Genomic DNA, 24,733 nt, shown 5'->3' with positions numbered 1-24,733 from the left:
CCAGCCAGGGCAACAGAGCAAGACTCCATCTCAAAAAAAAAAAAAAAAAAAGAATTCAATTAAATAGGAATAGAACAGAATTTCCTAAACCTGATAAAAGGCATCTACGAAAAACCCACAGCTAACATCACACTTAATGGGGAAAGACTCATGCTTTCCCCCTAAGGACAAGAATAAGACAAGAATATCTGCTCCCATGATTTCTGTTCAGCTAGAGGTTCTTACCAGGGCTATTAGGCCAGAAAAATAAATACAAGAATCCAGGCCACAGTGGTTCACACCTGTAATCCCAGCACTTTGGGAGGCTGAGATGGGTGGATCACAAGGTCAGGAGTTTGAGACCAGCCTGGCCAACATCTCTACTAAAAATACAAAAATTAGCCTGGCGTGTGGCAGGCGTCTGTAATCCCAGCTACTGGTGAGGCTAGGGCAGGAGAATCGCTTGAACCCTGGCAGCAGTGGTTGCAGTGAGCCAAGATCACACCACTGCACACCAGCCTGGGCAACAGAGCAAGACTCTGTCTCAAAAAAAAAAAAAAAAAGAATCCAGATTGGCAAGGAAGTCATAAAACCCTCTCTCCACTGTAACATGATCTCATAGAGAGAAAATCCTAAGTCATCCACTAAAAAAACAGAAACTATTAGAATTAATAAATGAGTTCAGCAACATGGCAAGATATAAGATCAATATATAAAATCAATTCTATTTCTATATACTTTAAATGAACAATCTGAAAATGGAACTGAGATTTCATTCACAACATCATCTAGAAGAATAACATACTCAAAAATATTTAACAAAAGAAATATAGGCCAGGTGCGGTGGCTCAAGCCTGTAATCCCAGCACTTTGGGAGGCCGAGACGGGTGGATCACGAGGTCAGGAGTTCGAGACCATCCTGGCTAACATGGTGAAACCCCGTCTCTACTAAAAATACAAAAAACTAGCCGGGCGAGGTGGCGGGTGCCTGTAGTCCCAGCTACTCAGGAGGCTGAGGCAGGAGAATGGCGTAAACCCGGGAGGCGGAGCTTGCAGTGAGCTGAGATCCGGCCACTGCACTCCAGCCTGGGCGACAGAGCGAGACTTCGTCTCAAAAAAAAAAAAAAAAAGAAATATAAAACTCAGAAAACTACAAAACATTGATAACAGAAATTGAAAAATATCTAAATAATTGAAAAAAATCCACATTTATGGATTAGAAGATTTAACATTGTTAAGATGGCAATACTCCCCAAACAAATCTACAGATGCAACATAATCCCTCCATCAGAAGCTGATTTCTTCATAGAAATTGATGAGCTGATTATAAAATTCACATAGAATTTCAAGAGATGCAGAATAGCCAAAACAATCACGAAAAAGAATAAAGGACTCACATTTCTCAATTTTGAAACTTATTATAAAGCAAGAGTAATCAAGACAATGTGGCACAAGGACAAACATACACATTAGTGGAATAGGCTTAAGAGTACAAAACAAGCCCAGAGATCTCTGGCTAACAGATTTTTGACAAGGATGCCAAGACTATTAAACGGAGGAAGAATGTTATTTTCAATAAATGGTGCTAGGACAACTGAACATCCACATGCAAAAGAATGAAATTAGAGCCTTACCTCACACAATATATAAAAATTAACCCAAGGCCAGGTGTGGTGGATTATGCCTCTAATCCCAGCACTTTGGGAGGCTGAAGTGGGAGGATCGCTTGAACCCGGAAGTTTGAGACCAGCCTGTGCAACATGGTGAGACCCTGTCTCTACAAAGAGTATAAAAAAATTGTCGACATTGGTGGCACACACCTGTAATCCTAGCTACTCAGAGGTTGAGGTGGGAGGATCGCTTGAACCCAGGAGCCTGAGACTGCAATGAGACAAGATCGTGCCACTGCACGCCACCCTACATGACAAAGCACGACTCTGTCTCAAAAAAAAAAAAAAAAAAAACTCAAAATGGATCAAATACCATTATATAAAAGCAAAACTATAAAACTCTTAGAAGAACTAAGCGAAAATCTTCATGACTTTAAATTTAGCAAAGGATTCTTAGATATGACACCAAAAGTACAAACAAAAAAGAAAATAAAATCGGTAAGTTGGATGGACTTCATTAAAATTAAAAATGTTTGTACTTAAAAAGACACTATCGGGAAGTCCAGGCGAGTCCCAGGCTGAAGGAGGCGGCTCCAGGCAGCGCCTGAGCGCTGGTGGCGGGCCCAGGCTGTGGCATGTGGGCGCCAGGAGACACCATCTTGTAGAAAATTTCAGCTATAGCCGTTGGAGTAGAAGCTGAAATAATAGAAGCTGTGTACGATGCATTACGGTATTGAAGAAAATTAACTTTTGTATTAAATATTTGGAATATAAGGAAATAAGGAAAGGTAGCTGAAAATGGTACAGAAGAAAATACAAATCACACGCATAATGGATGAAAGGAACCGACAGGTCACTTTTACAAAGAGAAAGTTTGGATTAATGAAGAAAGCTTATGAACTTAGTGCGCTCTGTGACTGTGCATTTTCAACAGCTCTAACAAACTGTTTCAGTATGCTAGCACTGATACGGAGAAAGTTCTTCTCAAGTATACAGAATAGAATTAACCTTATGAAAGCAGAACCAACCCGGATATTGTGGAGGCTCTGAACAAGAAGGAACACAGAGGGTGCAACAGTTCAGACCCTGATACTTCATATGTGCTAACTCCACTTACAGAAAAATATAAAAAAATTAATGAGGAATTTGATAATATGATGTGGCATCATAGCATCACACCTGGTTTGCCACCTCAGAACTTTTCAATGTCTGTCACAGTTCCAGTGACCAGCCCCAATGCTTTGTCCTACATTAACCCAGGGAGTTCACTCGTGTCCCCATCTTTGGCAGCCAGCTCAACGTTAACAGATTCAAACATGCTCTCTCCACCTCAAACCATATTATAAGACATGTGTCCATGGAGCTCCTCAGAGACCACCAGGTACTGGCAATGCAGGTGCGATGCTGGGTACTACAGAGCTCACAGTGCCAAATGGAGCTGGAAGCAGCCCAGTGGGAGATGGATTTGTAAACTCAAGAGCTTCTCCAAATTTGATTGGAGCTACTGGTGCAAATAGTTTAGGCAAAGTCATGCCTACAAAGTCTCCCCCTCCACCAGGTGGCGGTAATCTTGGAATGAACAGTAGAAAACCAGATCTTTGAGTTGTCATCCCCTCTTCAAGCAAGGGCATGATGCCTCCTGTAGTAAGTTGAACCTTTCTTCAACTTCATTCTTTAAAACACATATTTTATACATAGTCTGTAGCTTCCTTTGGAATTTTTTGTGCCACTGTAGAATCTACACCTACTCCCAATGAATATTTCCATTCAAAATTAGTATTTGAAGAGACAAGACTATTTTAAATACACAAAAATCAGATTATGGAAATTCACTTAATGGTTATTTAAAATTAAAGCTAAATATGAACATGGATGGAACTGGAGGTTAATGTGTGAGGCGAAATAAGCCAGGCACGGAAAGATAGATACTGCATGTCCTCACTCATATGTGGGACCTAAAAAAATTGATCTTGTGGAGATAGAGAATAGAATGATAACAGATGTTGGGAAAGGTCTGTGGGTGGGAGACGGGATAAAGAGAGGTTGATTAGTGGGTAAAAACATACACTTAGATAGAACAAATATACCCCTGTATTCAGTAAGGGAGAAGGGTGACTATAGTTAGCAACATTGTAGATGGAGTATATTTCAAAGTAGCTAGAAGAGAGGACTTGAAATGTTCCCAACACAGAGGAGGGATAAATACTCAAGATAATAGATACCCCAAATACCCTGACCTTGCTCATTACACATTCTATGAATGTAACAAATACTCACATGTGCCCCATTAACATGTAACACACTTTCAATCAATTTTTAAAAAGTAAAATATAGAGAGATTATGTTTAATTTTTTATTTTACCAGGCTAGAAGCATTAAACATGACTTATTTATTCTGTTAAGAAAAAAAAAAAAAAAAAAAGGACACTATCAAGAAAATGGAAAGACAACCCAGAGAAAAAGATAAACTGTTTAGAATTCACATATCTGAAAAGCAACTTGTATTCAGAACATATTAAGCAGTCTTATAACTCAATAATAAAAAGACAACCTAAATAAAATATGGGCAAAGAATCATTAGAGTGTGTGAAAGGGTGTTTTACATTTATGTTAGACCTAACTACTAATGGACTCCCAATAAAGGACATTTTTTTAAAAGTATGGTATGTAGACCACTGGCATCAGAATCACCTGGGATGCTTGCTAAAATTGCCAGTTTATGCATTTCTCTGTAGACACAGTGTACCAAGAAGACTGGAGGCAGGGCTCAGGAATCTGCATTCTTCACCAAATCCCTAATCACACTAAAGTTTGAGAATCACTTATATAGAATGTTATTTCACAGACTAACATCTCAGATAGGTCTCACTCTGTTTGACATTTTCAAAGAGTTACATTGTCAGCTGGTGGACATTTGTCTAGAGTTCTAACACAAGTGGTAATAGCGCACAATAACACACAATATTCATTAATGTTGAACAATAGTATCTGTTCTCTGGTAGTATGAAACCTTGGAAAATTGCTTTTCTTTCTATACATGTTATAAATCAATAGCATAAATCTCAATTTTTGTCTTAGAAAAAAAACATAGGCAAAGGACCTGAACAGACATTTCTGCAAAGAAGACACACAAGTGGCTAATAAACCTTTAAAAAATGCTTGACATCAGTAGTCATCAGGAAAACACAAATCAAAACCACAGTGAGATTTTATTTTACACCCACTAGTATGGCCAGAATTTAAAAGTGAGACAGGTTCTAGCAAGCAAGCAGAGAAAGTGGAACCTTCATACACTGCTGGTAGGAATACAAAATGATGCGGCCTCTTTGAAAACAGTGTGGCAGTCTTCAAAAAGTTAAAGATACAGTTATCGGCCGGGCGCGGTGGCTCAAGCCTGTAATCTCAGCACTTTGGGAGGCCGAGGCGGGCGGATCACGAGGTCAGGAGATCGAGACCATCCTGGCTAACAAGGTGAAACCCCGTCTCTACTAAAAAATACGAAAAACTAGCCGGGCGAGGTGGCAGGCGCCTGTAGTCCCAGCCACTCCTGAGGCTGAGGCAGGAGAATGGCATAAACCCGGGAGGCGGAGCTTGCAGTGAGCTGAGATCCGGCCACTGCACTCCAGCCTGGGCGACAAAAGCGAGACTCCATCTCAAAAAATAAATAAATAAATAAAAATAAAGACACAGTTATCAAATGACCAAGAATTTCACTCCTGTGCATATATCCAAGGAAAATGAAAACATTTCTACCAGGAAATGTGTAATAAATGTCTATATCAGCAATATTCATCATAGTCAAAAAGTGGAAACAACCCAAATGCCTACCAACAGATGAAATGATGAAATGTGATACATACATACAATAAAATATTATTAGGCCATAAAAATGAGTGAAGTACTGATAAATGCTAAAACATGAGTGAACATTGAAAACATTATACCAAGTGAGAGAACCCAGTCAAAAGATCACACAGTACATGAATTCATTCACATGAAAGTCCAGAACAGGGAAATCTATAGAGATGGAAAGCAAACTTAGGACTGAAGTGACAATGTTGGGGGTAAGAGGGTGAGAGCTAAAGAGTATGGGGTTTCTTTTGAGGTTTATTTTGATGGAAATAATCTAAAATTGACAGCAGTAACGGATGCACATATCTGTGAATATACTAAAAATCATTGAATTATACACTTTAAATAGGTGAATCCTAAGGTATATAAATTATATCTCAAAGTGATGCTCAATGCTTTGCTTATTTTGCTTTGTTTTTAAAACTATATGCATGTATTACTTTTATTTTAAATATTAATTGTATTGAAAATAATAATTGTGGAAACATTTTATACCAAGAAATCTAATTATTATGAGTATTTTCTTACCATTGTCCCCATTTATTCTTATTTCATATTCTTTGTAGAGTTTTTGTATGTTTTTGATAATTTCCTCCATGTACTGTTGCTCTGATGGCATCTCCCCCTCCAAACTTTTATGGCGATTAAATATCCCAAGCCCAATATCTGTCCAGTTTTCCTGTAAATGTTTAATAATCTTGAGAGTATCATATTTTGACAGTAGAACATCCCCAGTAAACTCTTCTTTTTTCTCATTCAGGATCTAAAGAGTGAAAGGAAGAGGGAGAGTAGCATATTATCTATCCACTAATGATTTTATCAAGGTCTACCTAATGCTTATTCCCCAGTGACTTCCAACTATTTTGGAGTTGCGTATCCTATTATTATTATGCTCCAAAGAGGTGGTATATGACATATATCTTATTTTTTAAGTTAAAATGAATTTAAACTAATTTTGATACTCTGTGAGATAACCCATAGTTTACCAGGATGAAAATCATTATATTAAATTCTGTGTGGTTAAAAAACAACAACAAAAAAAGTAGAGATAGGCAATTAAGTCCTATAAAGCTAAGCATGTTTAATTACTACCGGCAGGCCGGGCGCGGTGGCTCAAGCCTGTAATCCCAGCACTTTGGGAGGCCGAGACAGGCGGATCACGAGGTCAGGAGATCGAGACCATCCTGGCGAACCCAGTGAAACCCCGTCTCTACTAAAAAAATACAAAAAAACTAGCCAGGCGAGGTGGCAGGCACCTGTAGTCCCAGCTACTAGGGAGGCTGAGGCAGGAGAATGGCGTAAACCCGGGAGGTGGAGCTTGCAGTGAGCTGAGATCTGGCCACTGCACTCCAGTCTGGGTGACAGAGCGAGACTCCATTTCAAAAAAAAAAAAAAAAAAAAATTACTATTGGCTTTCGTAAGGTTGTAATATATCTGTTTACATGATCCCCACTAGACTGGGAAGGTTCCTAGAATATACAGGTTGTGTTTTATTCACATTTTGTTTATCTGTCTAAACCCAAGTCCAAGTGCTGAACATGACATATCAATAAATATTTGTGGAAAAATAAGGTACAATTTATATATATAATTTGGCATTATTTGTGCTCAGATAATAGAAACATTACCTAGCCTTCAATAAGAGTAATTAGCATGGGGAGACAGTGTAGAAGAGCAATTAGGAGTAAGAACTTTGAAGCTGGAGAGATCTGGACTCAAATTCCAACTCCGCCACTTACCTTTTATAGATAACTTAGGTAAGTTACTTAACATCCTAGGCTTCAATTTCCACATCTGGGTCATGAAGATTATAAGACTTGCATCATAGGGCAGCCATGAAGAATAAGTAAGATAATATATGGAAAACACATTTTCAGCTCCTCACAAAAAGTAAGTGCTTAATAAATGAGAGCTATTACTATTCCTAAATTGAAGAAATATGACTTTTTTGTATTTTTTCTATATGTGTTAAAACTGCCAGATAAAAAGTAAAAAAAAAAAAAAAAAAAAAAAAAAAAAAAAAAAAGTCACTAAACTAGACATGTTGTATATAGATCAGGAAATATCTTCAATTCTGAGAATATACTGTTCAAGTCATTCCTAAAGAAAAGAAAATGGTTTGTTGGGATCTTATGCAATTTCATTAGGGAATGATTTCGATATTCACTTTGGAAGTAGTTCAATGTCACATACATTTTCCTTTGTCAGACTACTATAACATGATAGTAATTTGATCAATGAAATCTATTTTCCAAGCTCCGACCCCTTAAAGATTATGTTATTAATGTATAAACAAAATGTGGTATATAAATACAATGGGATATTATTCAACCTCGGAAAGAAAGAAAATTCTGACACTTGCTGCAAAATGGATGAACATTATGCTGAGGGAAATAAGCCAGTCACAAAAATAAAATACTGTATGATTACACTTATATGAGATACCTAGAGTCATCAAATTCATAAACAGAAAGTAGAACGAGATTGCCCAGAGGGTAGGGGGAGGCAGAAATGGGGACTTACAGTATAATGGGTACAGAATGTCAGTTTGGGGAAAAGAAAAAGTCCTGGAAATGAATGGTGGTGATGGTTGTACAACAATATAAATATATTTAGGGCAACTGAACTCTATGCTTAAAAATGATTAAAATGGTAAATTTTGTATTATATATATTTTACCGTAATTAAAAAAAGATGTTATTAATTTTAAAAGTCCAATTTGTCCTTAAAACAAAAGCCTGATATAGGACAGGCACAAACGTTACTTATGTCTGACAAATAATAACATTGAACTACCCTCACTTGTAGGGAGCCAAAGGCCCGTGGGACGTGACCAACTCAGCATTCCACTTGAGGCTATATGATCAAACAGCAAACTGTTTATCACGAATACACGATGTGAGCAAACTCACACTGCGCCTGCCACCAAAAGGTTTGCAGAGGGACATCACTCCCTGGCACCAGGCTCTTTGAAGTTATCTATTGAGAAGTCTAGCACCTATTGTTCAAAGGGTGCAGTCTTGCAAGCCTGCTGTGAACCAAACAGCAATTACCCAACAATCACTCCCCCTTTCTCCCATCTCTTTTGCCTAATAAATACAGAGGGCTGTGTAAAGCTCAGGGCCCTTGTCCACTACAGGCAAGGTGCCCCCCGGCCCCTTCTTCCAAATATACTCTTTTGTCTCTTGTCTTTTATTCCCACATTCGCCCCCCTTTGTTCAGTCCTCCTATGTCTGTGCGGGTTACATAGTGGCGTCCGAACACAGGACTTCAAGGACATGAACCAAGAAGATCTGCTGGAACAGAGGAACTGAAATTGACAAGGCGAATGGGGAGGCTGGGATGAGTCTACCGGCAGCGGAGATAAGGTCAGTGCCCTGAAGAGGTACTGGGAGCAGTGCTTTAAAGAAGTACTGGGAATGGGAAGTTTTCTGAATCAGGATAACACGGAGCAGAATTTATCCGTTGGAGAAAATCATTATGTGCAGTTGCTTAAAGTTTTATTGAAATGAACTCGTCCTCAGGTTAGTTCTCAGACATTGACTAAGCTGCTGCAGGAGGTTATTACACATAATACATGGTTTCCGCAGGCAGTCTTGATGTGGAAAATTGGGACAGAGCAGGAGAAGGATTAAAACAGGCTCATTAAAAAGGTCTTAAAGTTGTTTCTTCAGTTTTCTCCACGTGGAGTTCAGCTCGTACTATACTTCTGCCATTATCTCCTCATTATTCTGCAGGACAGCAGGCTGAATCTAAAAATCTGAAAGAATCTGTTGTCCCACCCACAGTTCCAATTGAAAATAAAAAAACAGGAGAGGGAGGATAAAAATTGGCCTATACCGCCTCCTCCAGTTGCAGAAACATCTGAAACACCTCCTTTGATAGCAGAAATAGAAACCCCAATACAAAGAATTTTATGCTCTGCTGCCATAGCTGGAGAGCCCTTAGGACTTTGCACTTTTCCTATTTCCGTAAGGGCTGATCCAAATAATCCACAGCAGGTTATTCATGAACACACTCCCCTAGAGTTTAAGTTGTTAAAGGAATTAAAAGCAAGTGTGGTAAATAATAGCGTACAGAGCCCATTCACCTTAAGATTGCTAGAATCTGTGTTTGGTGCTATGCGTCTTTTACCCTTTGATGTGAAACACTTGGTGCGAACTTGCTTGTCGGCTAGCGCATATCTGACATGGAATTTAAATTGGCAAGAAACGTGTGCAGACCAGGCTAGACAGAACCGTGCTGCTAGAAATGGCGACGTTACAGAGGATATGCTGTTAGGTAATGGTCCTTATTCAGACCTGGAATGTCAAATGGCACTCCAAGATGCTGCTTATCAGCAGTGTGCACAAGCTGCTAAATGTGCCTGGGCCACAATTCCTGAAGAGGGAGTCCCAGTACAATCATTTTTACATATCATGCAAGGGTCATTGGAACCCTATGTGCAATTTCTTGCAAGATTACAAGAGGCAGTGAAGCGTCAGATTCCTAATACCGTGGCTGCAGAAATGCTAACCTTAGCTCCAGCTTTTGAGAATGCAAACGCGAACTGTAAATGTGCAATGGCACCAGTGAGGTGTACAAAAAACTTGGGAAATTTTCTCAGAGCTTGTCAGGATGCAGGAACTGAGCTTCACTGCTGTGCAATGTTAGTGCAAGCAATGGCTAATTTAGCAGTTGACAAATCTAAAAGAAGCCAAGGGTCAAACCCTAAAATGGGAAAATGTTATAATTGTGGAAAAACTGGACATTTTAAAAAGGAATGCCGCCATATCTCAGGTCAGAAAGGACCTTACAATGCAGTGCCCCACCCAACAGAAAAAAACGCCAGGACTGTGTGCTCGCTGTAACAAAGGAAATCACTGGGCCAATCAGTGCCGCTCAAAATTTCATCAGAATGGCACCCTCCAGCTGGGAAACAAGAGGAGGGCCTGGCCCCGGGCCCCACAAACAATGAGGGCATTCCCAGGCCAGACCTCAACTCCATTTGAAGGATGGGTTCCTGGAGGCACCTTGATTCCCTCACCAAAGGAACACCAGGAAGTGCAGGATTAGAGCTACCCGCCAGGAAAAGAATCACATTAGTCAGGGGAGGCAAACCTATCAAAGTTCCCACTGGTATTTGGAGACTTTTACAAACAGGATACACAGGACTAATTTTAGGCAAAAGTCGTCTTAATTTGCAAGGCATCACTGTAGTCCTAGGAGTGATTGACTCTGATTATGAAGGAGAAATTCAAGTAGTTCTAATGTCACAAGATCTTTGGGTTTTTGAACTGGGAGATCTTTGCTCAATTACGCTTATTCGCTGCAAATTATACCCTTCTCCACGAAAGGAGAAAGGAGAAAATAAAGGGTTTGGGAGCACAACTACATGAGAAATCTATCACAACCAATAGCCTCTAAATAGACCCACCTGTGGGTACAAATTAAAGGAAAGAAATGTTATGGGCCTATGGATACGGGAGCTGATGTATCAGTAACATCTAAAGACAATGGCCCCCATCCCGGCCCTTGCAATTAACTTCTACATCCTTAGTGGGAAAGGAACAGCTCAAAGTGTTCAACAGAGCCCTGAGATTTTACCTTGTCTTGGTCCAGATGAACAGTCATGTACTTTTCAGCCTTATGTTGCAAATATAGCTATCAATTTATGGGGTCGAAACTTAGTTACACATTGGCATATGAGACTTACAAATGAAAACTTTGATAATCCAGGATTTAAAATGCTGAAGAACATGGGATATCAGAATGGAAAAGGTTTAGGAAAATTTCTTCAAGGAAATCCTAACCCAATATCAGTAACTGGAAAAACAGAAAAGGGCTAGGATGTCAGGATTTCTGACGGGGGTCATTGATATTTCTCCGCCGCCCACTGCCTTACCATTAGAATGACTCAGTGACAAACCTGTATGGGTGGATCAATGGCCCCTATCTCAGGAGAAGCTGACGCAACTTCAGCAGCTAGTAAAAGAACAATGGGACACCGGACACACAGAGGAGTCAGCCCTTGGAATTCTCCAGTGTTTGTTATTCCAAAAAAGTCCAGAAGAGGGTGACTGCTACATGATTTAAGAACTGTTAATGCAAAAATTAAACCAATGGGTGCCTTACAAAAAGGTTTACCATCCCCAGAGGCTATTCCAAAAGACTGGCCTCTTGTAGTAATAGATCTTAAGGATTGTTTCTTTACTATACCCTTACACGAGAAGGATAAGCCTCGATTCGCCTTCTGTGTGCCTTCTATTAATCAAAGAGAACCTGTTTCTCATTATCAATGGAGAGTTTTACCCCAAGGCATGATTAACAGTTCTATGCTGTCAGCATTTTGTAGGACAAGCATTAAAGGAGCCTCGGAATATGTTTCCTACTGCTTACATCATTCATTTTATGGATGATATTCTTTTTTTTTTTTTTTTTTTTGAGACGGAATCTGGCTCTGTGGCCCAGGCTGGAGTGCAGTAGCCGGATCTCAGCTCACTGCAAGCTCCGCCTCCCGGGTTTACGCCATTCTCCTGCCTCAGCCTCCGGAGTAGCTGGGACTACAGGCGCCCGCCACCTCACCCGGCTAGTTTTTTGTATTTTTTAGTAGAGATGGGGTTTCACCGTGTTAGCCAGGATGGTGTCGATCTCCCGACCTCGTGATCCACCCGCCTCGGCCTCCCAAAGTGCTGGGATTACAGGCTTGAGCCACCACGCCCGGCCATTTTATGGATGATATTCTTTTGGCCGCTCCTATAGATCAAATCCTACATCAGTTATTCAGAGGAACAAAGCAGGCTTTGACTAAATAGAATCTCAAAATAGCCCCAGAAAAGGTACAACTTCCCCATACCAACACTTAGGAACTGTTGTTAATACGGAGAGAAGTGTACGGCCTCAGAAAGTAGTTCTCCGTAAAGACAGGTTACAGACTTTAAATAATTTTCAACAATTATTAGGAGATATTAATTGGCTACGCCTGATGTTAGGTATTGCTACCTATCGACTCACACATCTTTACCAAACCCTGCAAGGAGATTCTTCTTTAAATTCCCTGCGGCAATTAACTAAAGAGGCAGAAGCCAAATTATGAATTATGGCTTGTAGAGCAAATGTTACTGCAGAGACATGCCACATGGCTACAACCGCAAAAACCTTTGCTTTTGTTTATTCTTTCTACCCGCCACATAGACAAGTCTGCAACAGTAACAGAATGGCTCTTTCTACCTCATCAAACAGTCAAAACCTTGCAAATTTACCTTTTTTTAACTACACAAATTGTGACTATGGGCAGGCATAGGTCAAAAATGCTTATGGGATATGATCCTGACAAAATTATTGTTCCTTTAGACTCCCAGCAACAAGCCGCAGCTTGGGAAATGTCGACTGCCTGGCAAACTGCTTTTGCAGGCTTCGTGGGTGCTATAGATAACCACTGTCAGGCCTCTGAGCCCAAGCTAAGCCATCATATCCCGTGACCTGCACGTATACATCCAGATGGCCTGAAGCAACTGAAGATCCACAAAAGAAGTGACAACAGCCTTAGCTGATGACATCCCACCATTGTGATTTGTTTCTGCCCCACCCTAACTGATCAATGTACTTCGTAATCTTCTCCACCCTTAAGAAGTTTCTTTGTAATTCTCCCCACCCTTGAGAATGTACTTTGTGAGATCCACCCCCTGCCGGCAAAACATTGCTCCTAACTCCACCGCCTATCCCAAAACCCGTAAGAACTAATGATAATCCCACCACCTTTTGCTGACTCTCCTTCCGCACTCAGCCCGACTGAACCCAGGTGGAGTAAATAGCCTTATTGCTCACATAAAGCCTGTTTGGTGGTCGCTTCACACGGACGCACGTGACAACCACTATCCCTCAGACAAAATTTTAGTTTTATAAAATCCATTCTTTAATTCTTCCTGTGATTTCTCACCACAAACCTATTCCAGGTGGACAAATTTGTTTTACGGGTGGTCCTTCCAAAGGCTGTGCTGCTATCTATGGACCAAAACATACTCAAATAATGATGACCTTTGGGGTTTCAGCTCAACGCTCAGACTTAATTGTAGTCATTCAGGTTTTGGAGCTCACAGCTTCAGATCCTATCAATGTTGTCTGTGATTCAGCTTATGCTGTAAATGTAGCCAGTCGCAAAGAAAATGCTACAATAAAAAGTACACTAGACCCAGAACTGCTGAATTTATTTTTAAGACTTCAACAAGTTATTCACTCTCGTGCAGCTCCTTTTCATATTTCTCATATTCGCTCTCACACACAACTTTCTGGGCCACTACCTCCAGGTAATGAAAAGCAGACAAATTGATTGGTTCTGTGTTTCAGCAAGCTTGAGTGTCTCATGTGCTGCTGCACCAAAATACTTCTGCCCTTACTTGCATGGTCCATTTATCTCGCAGCCAAGCTAGGGCTATAATACAAACCTGTCCTACTTGCCAGCATGTCTCCCTGGAGAAGGCTGTAACCCACGAGGTTTGGCTCCAAATGAAATTTGGTAAATGGATGTTACACACATAGCAACCTTTGGTAAGCTTAGCTATGTTCATGTGACTATAGACACTTATTCTCATATGCCACATGCTACATGCCAAACACGTGAGACAGCTGGTCATGTACAATGACACTGTCTGTCATCAATTGCTCATACGGGGATACCTAACAATTAAAAACTGACAGTGGACCCGCTTACACTAGTATGCCTTTCAAAATTTCTTACAGCTTTGGGCTATAACCCACAAAACAGGACTTCCTTATAATCCTAGAGGACAAGGCATTATAGAGTGGTCACATCAAACATTACAATGCATGTTGAAAAGACAAAAAGCGGGTATAGGAGGCCAACTACCACCTCAATGAAAACTACATTTAGCTTTATTTACTTTAAATTTTTTGACTCCTGGTACAAATGATAAGACTCCAGCAGAAAGACATTGGCAAGTGTTAGAGGAAAAGAGGAAAATTTATCCGAAAATGTTATGGAAATCCACAGAAGAAGGAAAATGGAAAGGTCCGGTGGATTTACTGATGTAGGGATGAGGGTATGCTTGTGTTTTTACAGGAGATGGACAAACTGTGTGGGTGCCCTCAAGGTGCGTGCAATCATGGAACGGGAGACTGGAGGAACCCAGGGTGGCCAACCATGGGCCTGGTCCCTCCGGTATGAGCCATGAGCCAGCTGAGCCTAAGTGCAAAGACGGAGAGAAGGCTGACCACAGTCACGATGACATCAATCCTCATAACCTGGGGACAACTCAAGAAAACCATGCAGGCAGCTGAGAAACTACTGGAACCTCAGGGACAGGCAAAAACCCCTGATTCCATATTCTTGGCCATGTTAGCCATAATGTCCTGTGCAGTATGTTTTCCCTGTGCAGAGGCAAAAACATACTGGGCATATGTTCCCAATCCCCCAGCAGTACAACCTATACTTTGGAGTGACACTCCTCCTGAGATTTGTCACGATCAGGGAGAGTGGGCTCCAGGACCCCTAAATCCCCTGACGTAGAACAGTTAGACTCTCAGAATAATGTCATTAATTATACCCTCCACTGGAAGGACTTCCTTTGTGTATCACTACAAAGACGTCACTCAGCCATAGCTGTCTTACAATTCAAGCTCAAACATGGTTGAGTCACTGTGGAAAAATTATGTACTTATTAAGTCTTGGTTCTATTAATGTGACTGGTGTGCTAACCAACCATTCCCGGCCCAGTTGCCCTAATTGTGCTGATTATACAGAATAGATTCCATTCAATAGTTCCTACCCGCTTCTGTGGACCCAGTGTCTTGGTCCACTGGTAAGTGGAGACATTGTGGACTGGGGACCTAATGGTCAATTAGACGGAAAAGATGAAAATCAGAAATCATGGCACAAACTTCGCTGGCATTGACAGCAAGCTTTTAATGCTTCTTCTTTATACAACACCGAGATCCAATCCCAGTCTGCCGCCCAGATTGCTTGGCATGGAGCAGGCTTTAGCCCACTTCTTCCTCTGGCCTTATCTAGGGAGGAAAGGACCAATTCAAGAGATGATATAGAAGGCAGCGCTTCCATTTATGAATGGCAACATCTGGGTTGGAATATTATCCAGTAATAGCAATAGTAAGCAACACAGTCCCTTTTTTTGGCAGCTAGGAAGGACCAGCTCCAGGTACACAATACCCAATTGACCTGCAAATCTTGCCAGTGATATCACTGCATTAATCCTAGCACATTGCAAACACATAAGTCTCTCTACTTCCATAGGTTTTAGGTCGCATCCCTGGGCTATGATTCCTGTTAATCTGTCTGAGCCTGGGGCTGCCACACCTGCTTTGCATTTTGTGAAACTTCTAATTCAGCTTATTCATCTTGTCTGTAGAGCCTTAAGCATGATACTTTTTGCTACTGTTTCCTTGGTCACACTCATAACTTCTATTGTGATGTCCTCTGTAGCTTTGCATAATTCTATTCAAACAGCTCAGTACCTGGAGAACTGGATGCACACAGCCAACCAAGCATGGCTACTTCAGAATAAAATTAACACTGAGTTACAAACTGAAGTGGCAGTGTTAAAAATCCACAGTCCTATGGTTAGGGGAATAAGTACAAAGCTTGCAGTTGCAGCAGCAAATGCGTTGTCATTTTAATTACACTCATATTTGTGTAACCAACTTAGAATATAACCAAAGCGAGTATCCATGGAACCTTGTGAAAGCCGATTTGCCTGGAGCTTTCACATCCAACATCACCTATAATACTGGTGAATTACAAAACAAAATTCTTGATTTAAATAGGCAAATTCAAGAATTTCATCCTTCTTTTGAAGACTGGACTGAATTCCAGCAAGGCCTGAAGAGCCTCAACCCTTGGACCTATCTAAAGCACCACCTTAACATCTTATATGTAGTTCTTAGAATAATGTTGTTTTGTCTCTGTCTTCTGTTCATAGTCTGTAAAATCAGATGGACCGCCAATTGGAAAATGAGAGCTGCCCAGCCTGGCTCTACATTCTTTCAATTAATACATAAACAGAAAGGGGGATATGTAGGGAGCCAAAGACCTGTGGGACGTGACCAACTCAGCATTCCACTTGAGGCTATATGATCAAACAGCAAACTTTATCATGAATGCAGGATGTGAGCAAACTCACACTGCGCCTGCCACCAAAAGGTTTGCTGAGGGACATCACTCCCTGGCACCAGGCTCCTTGAAGTTATCTACTGAGAAATCTAGCACCTATTGTTCAAAGGATGCAGTCTTGCAAGCCTGCTGTGAACCAAATGGCCGACTGACAATCACCCGAAAATCACTCCCTCTTTCTCGCTATCTCTTTTGCCTAATAAATATGGAGGGCTGTGTAAAGCTCAGGGCCCTTGTCCACTAGAGGCAAGGTGGCCCGTGACCCCTTCTTCTAAATATACTCTTTTGTCTCTTGTCTTTGATTCCCGTATTTGCCCCCCTTTGCTCAGTCCCCCTAGGTCCATGCAGGTTACACTCACTGCCACCCAAGTAGATTTTCCTAATTTATTTCCTTTTTTTTTTTTTCAGTGAGTGTCTGTTTTATAGATGAAGACATACGTTGGGAGAAACAAAGCTTTATAATGTAATACACAGTAGAGCTGTCATTTTAAGCAACACATGAAAGCAAAAGTTACTAATTCTTACCCTGCATAAGCAACTATATATTCAAAGAAGAAAAAAGTATAAAGCTGATATCTACCAAACTTTTTGTGTTCAACATAGAATTTTTTTTTTTTTTTTTTTTTTTTACTTTAAATTCGGGGATACATGTGCAGAACGTGCAGGTTTGTTACACAGGTATACGTGTGCCATGGTGGTTTGCTGCACCTATCAACTCATCATCTAGGTTTTAAGTCAAGCATGCATTAGCTATTTGTCCTACTGCCCTCCCTCTCCTTGACCCTGCACCCTCCAACAGGCCCCAGTGTGTGGTTTTCCCCCTCCCTGTGTCCATGTGTTCTCATTGTTCAACTCCCACTTATGAGTGAGAACATGCGGTGTTTGGTTTTCTGTTCCTGTGTTAGTTTGCTAAGGATGATGGTTTCCAGCTTCATCCATGTCCCTGCAAAGGACATGATCTCATTCCTTTCTATGGCGGCATGGTATTCCATGGTGTATATGTACCACATTTCCTTTATCCAGTCTATCATTGATGGGCATCTGGGCTGGTTCCAAGTCTTTGTTGTTGTAAATAGTGCTGCAATAAACATACATGTGCATGTGTCTTTACAGTAGAATGATTTATATTCCTTTGGGCACATATCCAGTATTGGGATTGCTGGGTCAAATGGTATTTCTAGTTCTAGATCCTTGAGGCATCACTACACTGTTTTCCACAATGATTGAACCAATTTACATTCCCACCAACAGTGTAAAAGCATTCCTATTTCTCCACAGCCTCACCAGCATCTATTGGTTCTTGACTTTTTAATAACTGCCATTCTGACTGGTGTGAGATGTATCTCATTGTGGTTTTCATTTGCATTTCTCTAATTATCAGTGATGTTGAGTTTTTTTTTTCATGTTTGTTGGCCACATAAATGTCTTCTTTTGAGAACTGTCTGTTCATATCCTTTGCCCACTTTTTGATGGGGTTGTTCTTTTTTTTTTCTTATAAATTTGTTTAAGTTCCTTATAGATTCTGGATATTAGACCTCTGTCAGATGGATAGATTGCAAAACTTTTCTCCCATTCTGTAGGCTGCCTGTTCACTCTGATGATACCTTCTTTTGCTGTGCAGAAGCTCTTTAGTTTAATTAGATCCCATTTGTCAATTTTGGTTTATGTTGCAATTGCTTTTGGCGTTTTCATCATGAAATCCTTGCCCATGCCTATGTCCTGAATGGTATTGCCTAGGTTTTCTGCTAGGGTTTTTATGGTTTTGGATTTTAAATTCTTTAATCCATCTTGAGTAAATTTTTGTATAAGATGTAAGGAAGGGGTCAAGTTTCAGTTTTCTGCATATGGCTAGCCAGTTTTCCTAGCACCACTTATTAAGTAGGGAATCTTTTCCCCATTGCCTGTTTTTGTTAGGTTGGTCGAAGATCAGATGGTTGTAGATGTGCGGTATTATTTCTCGGGTCTCTGTTTTATTCCATTGGTCTGTATGTCTGTTTTGGTACCAGTACCATGCTGTTTTGGTTACTGTCATCTTGTAGCATAGTTTGGAGTCAGGTAGCATGATGCCTCCAGCTTTGTTCTTTTTCTTAGGATTGTCTTAGCTATATGGGCTTTTTTTGGTTCTATATGAAATTTAAAGTAGTTTTCTCTAATTCTATGAAGAATGTCAATGCTAATTTGATGGAAATAGCATTGAATCTATAAATTACTTTGGGCAGTATGGCCATTTTCACAATATTGATTTTTCTTATTCATGAGGATGGAATGTTTTTCCATTTGTTTGAGTTCTTTCTTATTTCCTTGAGCAGTGTTTTGTAGTTCTCCTTGAAGAGGTCCTTCACATCCCTTATTGGCTGTATTCCTAGGTATTTTATTTTCTTTTTAGCAGTTATGAATGGAAGTTAATTCATTATTTGGCTCTCTGCTTGTATATTGTATATTGTTGGTCTATAGTAATGCTTGTGATTTTTGCACATTGATTTTGTTTCCTGTGATTTTGCTAAAGTTGCTTATCAGCTTAAGGAGATTTGGGGCTGAGACGATGGGGTTTTCTAAACATAGAATCATGTCATCTGCCAACAGACAATTTGACCTCCACTCTTCCTATTTGAATACTCTTTATTTCTTTATCTTGCCTCATTGCTCTGACTAGAACTTCCAATACTATGTTGAAAAGAAGAGGTGAGAAGGCACCCTTGTCTTTTCTAAGGGAATCTTCCAGCTTTTGCCCATTCAGTATGATATTGGCTGTGGGTTTGTCATAAATAGCTCTTATTATTTTGATTATGTTCTATCAATATCTAGTTTGTTGAGAGTTTTTAACATAAAGGGATGTTGAATTTTATGAAAGGCCTTTTCTGCATCTATTGAAATAATCATGTGGGTTTTGTCATTGGGTCTGTTTATGTGATAGATTCCTCTTACTGATTTGTGTATATTGAATCACCTTTGCATCCCAGGGATAAAGCTGACTTGATCATAGTGGATAAGCTTTTTGATGTGCTGCTGGATTTGGTTTGCCAGTATTTTATTGAGGATTTTCGCATCGACATTCATCAGAGATACTGACCTGAAGTTTTCTTTTTTTGTTGTGTGTCTGCCAGGTTTTGGTATCAGGATGATGCTGGCCTCATAAATGAGTTAGGGAGAGACCCTCCTTTTTAATTGTTTGGAATAGTTTCAGAAAAAATGGTAACAGCTCCTCTTTGTACCTCTGGTAGAATTCGGCTGTGAATCTGTGTGGTCTTTGGCTTTTTTTTGGTTGATAGGTTATTAATTACTAAGCAAATGGAAAGCAAAAAAAAGCAGGGGTTGCAATACTAGTCTCTAACCAAATAGTCCTTAAACCAACAAAGATCAAAAAAGACAAAGAAGGGCATAACATAACAGTAAAGGAATCAATTCAATGAAAGAGCCGACTGTCCTAAATCCGTATGCACCCAACACAGAAGCACCCAGATTCATAAAACAAGTTCTTAGAGATCTACAAAGAGACTTAGACTCCCACAATAGTAGTGGGAGACTTTAACACCCCACTGTCAATATTAGACAGATGGACAAGACAGAACATTAACAAGGATATTCCAGACTTGAACTCAGCTCTGGATCAAGTAGACCTAGTAGACATCTACAGAACTCTCAATCCCAAATCAACAGAATATATATTCTTCTCGGTGCCACATGGCACTTACTCTAAAATCATCCACATAATCGGAAGTAAAACACTCCTCAGAAAATGCAAAAGAACTGAAATCATAACAAACAGTCTCCCAGACCACAGTGCAATCAAATTAGAACTCAGGATTAAGAAACTCACTCAAAACCATACAACTACATGGACATTGAACAACCTGCTCCTTAGTGACTCCTGTGTAATAATGAAATTAAGGCAGAAATCAAGAAGTTCTTTGAAACCAACGAGAAAGAGGCAACATATCAGAATCTCTGGGACAAAGCTAAAGCAGTGTTAAGATGGAAATTTATAGCACTAAATGCCCACATCAGAAAGCTAGAGGGATCTCAAATCAACACCCTAACATCACAATTAGAATAACTGGAGAATCAAGAGCAAACAAATCCAAAAGCTAGCAGAAGGCAAGAAATAACTAAGATCAGAGCAGAACTGAGGGAGATAGAGACATGAAAAACCCTTCAAAGAATCAATGATTCCAGGAGCTATTTTTAGTGTGTGTGTGAAAAAATTAACAAAATAGACCACTAGCTAGACTAATAAAGAAGAATCAAATAGACACGATAAAAAATGATAAAGGGGAAATCACCACTGACCCCACAGAAATACAAACTACCATCAGAGAATACTATAAACACCTCTATGAAAATAAACTAGAGGCCAGGTGCGGTGGCTCAAGCCTATAATCCCAGCACTTTGGGAGGCCGAGACGGGCGGATCACGAGGTCAGGAGATCGAGACCATCCTGGCTAACACGGTGAAACCCCGTCTCTACTAAAAATACAAAAAAACTAGCCAGGCGAGGTGGCGGGCGCCTGTAGTCCCAGCTACTCCGGAGGCCGAGGCAGGAGAATGGCGTAAACCCGGGAGGCGGAGCTTGCAGTGAGCTGAGATCCGGCCACTGCACTCTAGCCCGGGCGACAGAGCAAGATTCCATCTCAAAAAAAAAAAGAAAGAAAGAAAGAAAATAAACTAGAAAATCTAGAAGAAATGGATAAATTCCTAGACACATCACCCTCCCAAGACAAAACCAGGAAGAAGTCGAATCCCTGAATAGACTAATAACAAATTCCTGATTTCTTTTCTAGCAGCCTAACTTAATTTGACCCAAAAATCTGAAATAGAACTGAGAATATTTAAGGTTTTTTTTTTTTTGAGACAAAGTCTGGCTCTGTCGCCTAGGCTGGACTGCAGTGGTGCAATCTCGGCTCACTGCAACCTCCGCCTCCCGGGTTCACACCATTCTCCTGCCTCAGCCTCTTGAGTAGCTGAGACTACAGGCGCCCGCCACCAAGCCCGGCTAATTTTTTGTATTTTTAGTAGAAATGGGGTTTCACCATGTTCGCCAGGATGGTCTCAATCTCCTGACCTTGTGATCTGCCCACCTCGGCCTCCCAAAGTGCTGGGATTACAGGCGTGAGCCACCGCGCCCGGCCTTAAGCATATTTTTTAAAGTCCCTGAGCACTTGCTTTTTTCCTTGTCGTTCATAAAACTTAACATTGCTTTTTTTTTTTTTTTTTTTTTTTTTTGAGATGGAGTCTAGCTCTGTTGCCCAGGCTGGAGTGCAGTGTTGCAATCTTGGCTTACTGCAACCTCTGACTCCCTGGTTCAAGTGATTCTCCCGCCTCAGCCTCTGAGTAACTGGGATTACAGGTGTGAACCACTGTGCCAGCCCCTAATAGGGCATTTTTAAAGAATGAGATATGGCCAGGCATGGTGGCTCACACCTGTAATCCCAACACTTTGGGAGGCCGAGGTGGGCAGATCACTTCAGGTCAGGAGTTCAAGACCATTCTGGCCAACATGGTGAAACCTTGTCTCTACTAAAAATACAAAACTTAACCGGGTGTGGTGGCACATGCCTGTAATCCCAACTACTTGGGAAGCTGAGGTAGGAGAATCGCTTGAACTCAGGAGGTGGAGGTTGCACTAAGCCAAGATCACACTGCGCTCCAGCCTAGGTAACAGAGTGAGTGAGACAACGTCTCAAAAAAAAAAAAAAAGGATGAGATGTGACTCAGTTGTAGGTCAGGACTGCCAAGTTCACAACCAGCACTTTGATTGCCAAGCTCTTTATTAAAAAGTCTTACCTTCTGCCACTGTTTGAAGTCTAAAATAACTGAATCAAATACATTTCCCTTATTAGGGGATAAAATGTCTTTTTCACTGAAAGAAGAAAAAAGAAAAAGAGAAAGGTCTCAGAATAAGGCATAAACAAATAAAATCATCAGTTTATACACTAAAGACTAAACAACTAATATATTTCTCTTCAATAATTTTGAAGCATGCCTTCTAGGTCCAGCCCCTCTCCCCATGGGTATTTATCATTAAATTTGTAAACATAAATTCAGATTCTATTCAGACCTGAGCAATCAAGTTACAGGGCCATGGACCACAAAAGTGTTTTTTTAAAGGGTGGTCTCTTGAGTCTTGAGAATTAAAAACCAGATCATTATCAGAAGAATTTCTGTTGAATGCAGCTGCCAAAGCAATATATAAATGGAAAGAAAGCCTACACAGTAATTAAGACTCAACATTTAAGCCAGGAATCCCAACTTCTGCTAGGAAACAATTTCCTTTAATGGCTCTAAAGTCTCACAAGGTGAAATCTATTGATTAATAAGTTTCTGAAGCTAAAGAGACAAGAACTATGGCCACCCATGCACGCCTCCCAGCTAAGAATCAACAAACAATAGAAATGAGTACACGGCAGGAGCAGCCAGCTTGGAGACATACCAGCTTCAGCTTCCAGAACTTCCAAATCTACTAATGGGGAAAACTTTAAGGGGGTATGAAAAACTGCAACCACTATTCTCAATTTGAAATGGAAATGGTACCTAACAAACAGCATCTTGAAGTTTAAAAAAAAAAAAAAAAAAAAAACAAAACTTAGAAATCATCTAGTCCAGGCCTCAACAAACAAAGCATCTTAAATTTAAACACACAAACAAACAAACAAACAAAAACCTTAGAAATCTTCTAGTCCAGGCTGGGCGTGGTGGCTCATGCCTGTAATCTCAGCACTTTGGGAGGCCTAGGTGGGTGGATCACCTAAGACCTGGAGTTCGAGACCAGCCTGGCTAACATGGTGAAACCCTGTCTCTACTAAAAATACAAAAATTAGCCGGGTGTGGTGGCGCATGCCTGTAATCCCAGCTACTCGGGAGGCTGAGGTGGGAGAATCGCTTGCACCCAGGAGACGGAGGCAGCAATGAGCCGAGACTGTGCCACTGCACTCCAGCTTGGGCGACAGAATGAGACCCAGTCTTGGAAAAAAAAGAAAAGATAAAAAAAAAAAAAAGAAATCTAGTCCAGACTGCATCCAAAGTATGGATTCCCACTAACCTTGGCTGTGATTTAACCAAGGTTAACTACTTTATTAGCAGCTTCTTTCATTGTCAGATTTCTCTAATCATTGCAAAGTATGATATCCAATCAAAACCATCTCCCTGTAACTGTCACCCATTGGTTTTACGTCTCTGCATATGATTTGTAGATGGATCCAAATACTCAAGTTTGCCAAAGTAATGAAATAAGTTGACTTTATTTCAAAAGAGAGAAAAGAAAAAGAACTGGTCTCAAATGGGGACAGCAGCAGTTAAGCAAGGGGATCAGGATGGACTAGAGAGATACTTAGCACTAGAAACCACAAGACTATTCAAGCTTGTTAACAGGATTGTGCCTGCACAGGTACTGCTCCCCAAAATCCATGTTAGAGTGATTACAAGGTAAAAGACAGAAGGAGGAACACAGAGAATTTGACTGAGTTATCAGACGTGATATAAGTATAATTAGAAAAACAAGATTCTTGGTGACTCACTTGAAGCTCTCCTGCCATTTGGTAAGTCCTTTCTCAACAATTTTCAATGTCTCCCTTGTAGACTCCTCCATTTCTTCTACCTCTTGTTTAAATTTATTCACTAAGTTACTCCATTTCTGTGTCAACTTCTGCAACAATGCAAGGTCTTCAGTGTCCTAGATAAAATGCATGGAATCAAATAATGTATTCATTTATGTATATAACAAATAGTCATTAACATACACCAGGCCATTATTAATATTCTAATGCTAGAGAAATTCATAGAAAATTGATTTAAAAATTGAAAAGTTACACTACTACACAGTTCATTTGGTGATGAATTTTCCATGGTACATAAAGTATTAAGAGACAAGATGTTTTTTTCCTTTGCAACATGAACCCAATTTTTCCATAGGACTATCACAGGGGCAGTGTGGTGTGTTAGACAGAACAGGAACCAAGAAGCCAAACCAAACCAAATGTGAGGTGTAGCTATTACTGGCTGTGCAACCTTATGTAATCTATTTGGAATTAATTTTTTTTATACATAAAGACCCTAATATCTATCTCACAGGATTGTCTTAAGAGTTAAATGAAATGACTAGTGTAAATGCTTTGACTTGGTAGAAACATACTAAATACCCTCCTTTTCTATCTAGTGTGCTCACTGAATTTTCCT

At 40.3% G+C, this 24,733-nt stretch overlaps 1 protein-coding gene and 1 pseudogene across 1 annotated transcript in view; one reads left to right on the top strand and one right to left on the bottom strand.

Moving 5' to 3' along the window:
• Window positions 1-24,733, bottom strand: part of AXDND1 (axonemal dynein light chain domain containing 1) — a 161,920-nt gene that overhangs the window by 69,214 nt on the left and 67,973 nt on the right. The window contains exons 13-15 of the mRNA XM_030936362.1: window positions 24,076-24,230; window positions 22,346-22,421; window positions 5,970-6,204 (exon numbers count right to left, since the gene is read on the bottom strand). Of these exons, the coding sequence (XP_030792222.1) occupies window positions 5,970-6,204; window positions 22,346-22,421; window positions 24,076-24,230 (466 nt within the window). The remainder of the gene's footprint in view (window positions 1-5,969; window positions 6,205-22,345; window positions 22,422-24,075; window positions 24,231-24,733) is intronic.
• LOC104672021 lies at window positions 2,388-3,242 on the top strand (annotated as a pseudogene).

This window comes from Rhinopithecus roxellana, chromosome 8 (assembly GCF_007565055.1).
Source record: "Rhinopithecus roxellana isolate Shanxi Qingling chromosome 8, ASM756505v1, whole genome shotgun sequence".
Classification (NCBI taxonomy): Eukaryota; Metazoa; Chordata; class Mammalia; order Primates; family Cercopithecidae; genus Rhinopithecus; species Rhinopithecus roxellana.
Note: the sequence above shows the minus strand (reverse complement) of the source record. Positions and strands in the feature narration are given on the sequence as shown.